This window comes from Pelmatolapia mariae, linkage group LG12 (assembly GCF_036321145.2).
Source record: "Pelmatolapia mariae isolate MD_Pm_ZW linkage group LG12, Pm_UMD_F_2, whole genome shotgun sequence".
Classification (NCBI taxonomy): domain Eukaryota; kingdom Metazoa; phylum Chordata; class Actinopteri; order Cichliformes; family Cichlidae; genus Pelmatolapia; species Pelmatolapia mariae.
In genome coordinates, this window is record NC_086237.1 from 36,686,666 (window position 1) to 36,694,787 (window position 8,122).

Consider the following 8,122-nt stretch of genomic DNA (forward strand, 5'->3'; position numbering starts at 1 on the left):
CGGGTAGACCGGAAATGAGCGACTGTGAAATTGGGGGGTCTAGCCTTCATAATTACGTCACCTCTGCCGTCTGCTCCTTGCTGTCTAAATAAAATAAAATATAACCGGACGCTTGCGTAGATTCTCGACCATCTCACACTTCTGTTTAATCAGTTTTCTGTTTGACATTTATTCAGCTGTGTGAAAACCCCGGAGGAACCCTCCCGAGGGATTAATAAAGTTTTATTTAATCAAATCTAATCAAATAACTTTAATCTCAGCCAAACCGATTTACTCACGAACAAATAAAACACTGAAAAAGGCCAAACAATAACATGTTTAAGTTATTTGAAGTTTACACACCTACACTCTCGCCTGAAAATATGTTAAAAGTTTATTTCGCGACCCAGAAAGAGTAATACGAGTAATAATTTTAATACTAAGTAGCTGCAGTAGTAGCAGCTATTGTTGGAAACAGGAATTGGCTGGGCCAATCTAGGATATGGTTTTTCAATTTTGTTGTCCGGGTGGAAAATCGGGAGAAATTGGGGAGAAAGGTGGCTCCGGGAGATTTTCGGGAGGGGCACTGAAATTCGGGATTCTCCCGGAAAAATCGGGAGGGTTGGCATGTATGGCCTGGTATTGCCTGTAACGTTATTATGACGAACACATTTTATGAGTGAACTTGACTTTAAGTGACTTACAGGTTTCTTTGAAAAATACTTTCTTATATCCAGGTTCTTCCTTTTTGCTGCCGTCCTCTTCTCCTTGCAGCGCAGGCTTGCCGCTGCTAAAACTAAATAGAGCTCGCTGAAAGGCACAGCCAATCACATTGGCCATATTTGTCACATGGTAGGACTCCAGTAGAGAACGTAATTTAACTCTTTCTGCACCGAAATGAATGAGATGTTGACAGATCGTTTTTTTCTTTCTATCGGGTTTGTTTTTCTTTACTCGAAGAGATCAAATTATTGGTGGGGACAATTCAATAATCACTGGATATTGGTGCCGTCCACGCCAAATCGACGCCTTTGGCTTAAATACACAAAGCAGTAATCAGGGGATGAGAGACAGGAGGGCAAAACACCTGGGAGAAATCAGAGCTGACGGGACAGGGTGAAACGTAAAGTGAACACACTCACATGAGACAGAGACCTTCAGAATAAAACAGGAAACTCAGACACAGAACCAGACAAGACACTGAACTAAACAGACAGTTTCACAAGCAGACAGTGTGACACCGGCATAGACAGACAGAGGGAACACAGAAGTGGGACCAGGGCAGGCACAGAACAGAAACCTAACAAATGGCAAATCATAACGGAATACATAATCAGAATAAACAAAAGCATAAAGAAACACAAAACACTGAGTCGGCAGACTGAGGACCATGACAGTTGATTTGGTTTCATTCAATTGCTAATATTTCAATTAGTTCAACAAAATAAAATACAACTTGATAATGAAGTTAGACAGTTTGATTAATAATTTCCTAAAATGAAGCCTCCTGCTTCAAACAAAAAACAGTTAAAATAAAGAATCACTTTACAGTCAAATCTCAGTCTGACAGATTTTCATATCAGAGGTTTTGGCATCTCCCGCCTCTCCAATATAAAAAAATGGGAAGAGTTTCTCAGTGAAAGTGTCCGTGTAAGTGTAGATGTGAGTCATGTCTTCAGGGTCATAGAAGGACACCTCCCCTCTGTCATAGTCCAGCTGGACTCTGATCCTCTGGAGACTCTTCTTCACTGTCACAGTCTGACCATCACCATGGTAGTATCTTCCATTTTTATGTGCTAAACACCAGATTCCACATTCTGGTGAAGACAAACTCGATTCCTTCCTGTTAGCTGACTCTTTAACTAAACCCACAAGCCAGTGAGGATGATCTCCCACCTCCACGTCCCAGCTGTGTTTCCCTGAGCTGAAGCCGTCAGAGCCCAGAACATTGAAATAGTTAGTGTATCTCTCTGGATTATCAGGAAGCTGCTGCTTTGTGTCTCCTTGTCTCACACTGGTCAGATCATCAGACAGATAGAGATAGATGTTTGCAGTGTTTGGGTCCAGAATGACAGGACTGAAGTGGACCTTCTCCTTTATCTTCTCCCACACTCTGAAGGACAGGTTGCCCAGGTGTTTGGCCACATCTATCAGTGCTCCTGAGACCAGCTGTGGATCTGACACTGAGCTCTGGGCTCTGGCTCTGCTCTGAGTGTCTTTATAACTGCTGAGGAATGGCACGCTGTGTTTCTGCAGCTCTTCTTCAACAGCAGAGATGCTGTCTGACAGAGAGGAGATCTGCTCCTCAATCATCTTCATCTCTCTGCTGATAGTCCTCCCCTTCTGCTCCTCTTCCTCCCTCAGAGCTGCCAGTCTGGACTCCTCTTCCTCTTTCAGGAACTGCTGGAGCTTGTTGAACTCTGCTCTGATCTTCCTCTCTGTGGACAACAGCTGTTTCTTGGAGTGTTGAATCACTTCATTGTATGTTTTCTCCAATTGTTTATATTTGTTCCTCTTGTCCTGCAGAGACTTTAAGTCAGATTTCAGCTGCTCCTTCAGGTCACTGACTGCTTCTTCTACAGGAACCACTTTGTGACTCTGGTGGAGAGAAAAGTCACACACAGGACACACAGCTCTCTGCTCGTCCACACAGAACAGTTTTGGCACTTCCTCATGTTTGCTGCACACCACTGTTAATTTCTTCTCCCCTCTTTCTGTCTCAGATGATCCATATTTCTGTCTCCCAGCAAATGAATCAGCAAGTTTTTTTAGTGCAAAGTTTACATGAAGATGATCCTTTGAAGATTTTCTTTTACAAATGGGACAGTTTGTGTTTTTAGTTTGTTCCCAGAATTTCTGCAGGCAGCTTGAACAGAAGCTGTGGTTGCAGATCAGAGACACAGGATCTTTGAAAGTCTCTGAACACACATGGCAGTTCAGGTAATCTTCAAAAAGTCCGAGTTTCTCAGCCATTTGATGTTTAAAATTTTTTTTAACTCACCAAATTAGTGTCTCTTGAACTTTCTGAGTAAAATCCTGCAAACGTTTCAGCAGAGATCTGACTCCGTGTAATGGCGTCTCAGTTCAAAAGTGTCGGAATTTACTTTCATTTTCATGGATCACGTGTTAAACTGAAACACCCACATAATATTTGTAAACGACAGAGGGCGCTGTCAGAGTCATTCAGATAGTTCCCAGTTCGTGTTCCATAAGAAAACACAAAAGCGAAAATGTAAAAATTGGTGACCTTTCCAAGTTTTTTTGTTTAACTAAACAGAATATAAAACCGACACAAAGAAGGGGAAACTGTGAAAAAGTATTATGATAATAATCATCTAAAAATTAAATAATTTTGAGTAAATTACAACTGAATTATACATAATGAAAAGTTTATTTATTCAAATAATTAATCATCAAGGAAAACATGCTTATTATAAACTAAATAAGTACTAGTGAAGTTTATTTATTTATTTCACACATGGTACAGCAATAATTAATTTTCCATACACAATCTTCCTTTCAATTAAAGTAACACTGTTTCCATGCATGAAAAGGAGCAGAAAAAAGAATAAATTCTTATGACACCTGCCCCCTAGTAAAAAAAGTAAAAAGTAGAAAGTAAATTTCATTTGACCAGATTCCATTAGTATTACTGTAAACTGAGTACGTCCTGTAAGTAGTTTGAGTTCAGGGACACAGGATCTCTGAATGTCTCTGAACACTTTACAGTTCAGGAAAGTTTCTACACTCAACAAATGTAACGTCTTTGCAGCTTGTACCTTACAGTCCTTCAAGAAAGCAAAGTTATTTTAGAGAGCTCACCTTTTGTAATGGTGTACTTAATTAATAATCACCAAACACAATATCTGCTTTTACTACCTGGGCTGTGGCCTCAAACCTGCATAAGAGTTTAGACCTCTAGACTTCCAAGTTTGTCATGAACTGAAATGTGATGAACTGACCAGTGTGAGAAATACCAATAAATAAATAAAAGAATCACAGTAGACACTGAGAAATCAGAAATTCTAATAATTAAACAAACAAACAAACAAACAAACAACCAAACTGATATAACTTAATATGACATGTAATGGCATCTCAGCTCAGTTTAGCAGTGTCAGAATTTATTTTGGATCACAGTCACGCGATAAACTGAAAGACGAATGTATTATTTGTTTCCACCAGAGGACACTGTTGGTGTCATTCAGATGGTGTTCCAGTTTGTGCATCATACAAAAACATAAAAGCCAAAATGTAAAAAAAAAACCTAGCAATTATAATGAATTAAATTGATATAAACATGTTGATATAACTTAATATGACATGATAGAAAATTAATGGTAGTTGTGTGTTTCTGCTGCATTTGAATGTTCAGTGGTGGATGATGAATACAATTAAATCACAAAGATATTATTACAAAATTATTATTTGTTTCAGTGTTAGTGTGTGACTGTGCCTTTGTAGTCGTGTTTGTGAAATGTTCATCTTCTGTGGTTCCCAAGTGAAGGGTCGGGATTTTCTACTGAATGAAAATGGAATAGAAATACTTGAAACTGACAACATAGAAACATTTACTGTCACATGTCATAAATAAGATTCTGTTTAAAAAATAAATAAAAATCAGGTTACACAAGGCCATACTTTTTTATTTCCATGCAATACAAAATTAAAATAATCTGATTTTCTACTGAATTATATCACATTTAAACATACTGTACTGTCATCTGACAATTGCTGTGGAAATTTTAAATAAACTGCAAACACTTGATGAGTATCTATACCTTCAGCCCCATCCTTGAAACCTCCCCTCATCTCTGGAGATAAAGAGGAGTCTCACTAACTTGCAATGCCCCACTGTGTGTGTAAAACATAAAACACATGAGACATAAAAGTGATATTAATATTACTAATGTGGTATTGTTAGTACACGTGATCAATACATAAAATAGAGAAATTTCCATGACACAATGAGTCCATCAGCCAATGGAACAGAAAACACAAAGAAGTGATAAGCTCAGCTAAGTGTGAGGTGTAGATTTTCTGTATCTTTGTGTCATTGAAGCTGAAACTGTTGTTGAAGGAAGTGTTTATCTGCAGGTCCAGTAAGAGGTGCAGAGGATGGTCTGGGTCCATTATCTACAGCAGTTCACCACAGCAGCAGTCATTAGGATGGAGGAATCGAATCAGGTTGTCAATTCAAATCAGGATTCAAACAGCAATTATGAATTCTCTCATCAAGGCAACTGCACCGCTCCCTGTGCAAAAAAATAAATAAATAAATAAATAAATAAATAAAATAAAAAAACGATTACTGTGTTGATTACTGTCTAAACCCTCAGAGTATGTTTTAGACCCCATTTTCTAAAAAAAACTGCTCAAAGAAGTCCTGCCATTAATTAATGCTTCAATATTAAATATGATCAACCTATCTCTAATAATCGGCTATGTACCACAGGCCTTCAAGGTGGTTGTAGCTAAACCTTTACTCAAAAAGCCATCTCTAGACCCAGCAGTCCAATTCTGTTTACATTATACATGCTTCCTCTAGGCAGCATCATTAGAAGACATAGCATTAATTTTCACTGCTATGCAGATGACACGCAGCTCTATCTATCCATGAAGCCAGGTAACACACACCAAATAGTAAACTGCAGGAATGTCTTAAAGACATAAAGACCTGGATGGCCGCTAACTTTCTGCTTCTTAATTCAGATAAAACTGAGGTTATTGTACTCGGCCCTGAAAATCTTAGAAATATGGTATCTAACCAGATTCTTACTCTGGATGGAATTACCTTGGCCTCCAGTAAGGCTGTGAGGAACCTTGGAGTCATTTTTGACCAGGACATGTCCTTCAGCGCACATATTAAACAAATATGTAAGACTGCTTTCTTCCACTTGTGCAACATCTCTAAAGTTAGAAATATCCTGTCTCTTAGTGACGCTGAAAAACTAGTTAATGCATTTATTACTTCCAGGCTGGACTCACTATTATCAGGATGTCCTAAAAACTCACTGAAAAGCCTTCAGTTAATCCAAAATGCTGCAGCAAGAGTCCTGACAGGGACTAGAAAGAGAGAGCATATTTCTCCTGTTTTGGCTTCCCATCATTGGCTCCCTGTTAAATCCAGAATTGAATTCAAAATCCTGCTCCTCACATACAAGGTCTTAAATAATCAGGCCCCATCTTATCTTAATGACCTTGTAGTACCATATCACCCTATTAGAGCAATTCGCTCTCACTCTGCAGGCCTACTTTTGTTCCTAGAGTATTTAAAAGTAGAATGGGAGGGAGAGCCTTCAGTTTTCAGGCCCCTCTTCTGTGGAACCAGCTTCTAGTTTGGATTCAGGAGAGAGACACTATCTCTACTTTCAAGATTAGGCTTCAAACTTTTCTTTTTGCTGAAGCATATAGTTAGGGCTGGACCAGGTGACCCTGAATCCTCCCTTAGTTATGCTGCAATAGACGTAGGCTGCCGGGGATTCCCATGATGCACTGAGTTTTTCCTTTCCAGTCACCTTTCTCACTCACTATGTGTTAATAGACCTCTCTGCATTGAATCATATCTGTTATTAATCTCTGTCTCTCTTCCACAGCATGTCTTTATCCTGTTTTCCTTCTCTCACCCCAACCGGTCGCAGCTGATGACCCCGCCCCTCCCTGAGCCTGGTTCTGCCGGAGGTTTCTTCCCACTGTCACCGAGTGCTTGCTCATAGGGGGTCATGTGATTGTTGGGTTTTTCTCTGTATCTACTGTACAATATAAAGCGCCTTGAGGCAACTTTTGTTGTGATTTGGCGCTATAAATACAATTGAACTGAACTGAATTGAATTGAATAGTTTGTGTCTTTTGGAAACGTATTACACAGGAAGTAGAAGCAGGATCAAGGATGAGTTAACAGCAAACGGCAGTGACACCTCACTGCAGACTGTAGTTTATATGACTCAGTTTAAAGTTTGCCTGTTGTAATTATGAAATTAACTATCAAAATTTAGCTGCCAAGCTAACAAAATTAAATCAGAAGCATCATGCACCACTTCATGTACTGACAAATTCTGCAAATAGAAATGCATGATGTTGCTCATTTCTTAATCGGGTTTATGAGAACGTGTGAATGAACTCATGAAGAACCTTAATGTAACAGTGACCTGTGTCTAAATGAATAACATCACTTTATACATTGAGCAAACCTGAACTTTTACACAAGGCAGGATTGAAAGTGGTTTTGGAGAGCTCATTCACAAACTATGATGTTATAGTGATGATTCCCACTATTGCAGCTGCAGTCTCCTCCTTTCTGAAGCTTCTACCTCCTGCTCTCAACTCTCTTGTTAAAAGACAATAAAAAGTCATACATGACAAAAATAGTGAGCCAGAAACCAACAGATTACCCACATGATAGCCTCAGACTCCTCAGTGTTTCAATACAGAGTGTGTCTGACCACCTAAAAAGCAGGTGTCCACTTACTGAACTTTTACTATTAAAACAATAGTAAAAGTTCATTTAATAGTACAAAATACTCGTCCTCTCTGTGCTTTCATTGAAGTTCACCTTATTATGTTATTGTTAATATTACAAATATACAGTCTGCATTTAGTGAATATTAACTAATGTTCCTGACCACAACCTTCTTTGATGTAAAGATATGGCAAAAAGCTAAATGTTGGACAATCAATGGATTAAAAAAACAAAACAAATTCTCCAAATGTGTGTTTTTCAGCACAGATCTGTCAAAATAAACACGTCTCAGCTCAGCTCAACAGTGTAGAAATTTAGTTTAATTTTCATTCACTCTAGTCAAGAGGCAGCACGGTGGAGTGGTGGTTAGCAGTGTTGCCTCACAGCCACCTGGGCTGGGCCTTTCTGTGTGGACTTTTCATGTTTGTGTGGGTTCTCTCCGGCCTTTTTTCCACCTCCACTTGATATCTACAATATGTTATTTGTCTTCACCAGATGGTGCTGCTAGGCTGTCGTTCAGATACACATATTATTTGTGTGAGTAGTTGCCCTCAAAACAAAAACAAAAAAGGAAAACAAGTAAAACATTTTGACTTCTCATGTCTTACTTTATCTTAATATAGCATAAAAATGAGACCAAGAATGTGAAGTGTTTGGTATCTTACTTATTGAGGAACAATGCAA

At 38.8% G+C, this 8,122-nt stretch overlaps 1 protein-coding gene across 1 annotated transcript; it reads right to left on the reverse strand.

Annotated features, from left to right (window-relative positions):
- Positions 1-938: 938 nt before the first annotated feature.
- On the reverse strand, positions 939-3,049 carry LOC134639082 (nuclear factor 7, ovary-like). The gene has a single exon (XM_063490120.1). It carries the CDS (start codon positions 2,950-2,952, stop codon positions 1,531-1,533), a length of 1,422 nt encoding a protein of 473 aa, XP_063346190.1. The 5' UTR covers positions 2,953-3,049; the 3' UTR covers positions 939-1,530.
- Positions 3,050-8,122: the final 5,073 nt, after the last annotated feature.

Excerpts from the sequence above, each read along its gene's own strand:
- LOC134639082 (XM_063490120.1), bottom strand. The coding sequence starts at position 2,952 with ATGGCTGAGAAACTCGGACTTTTTGAAGATTACCTGAACTGCCATGTG.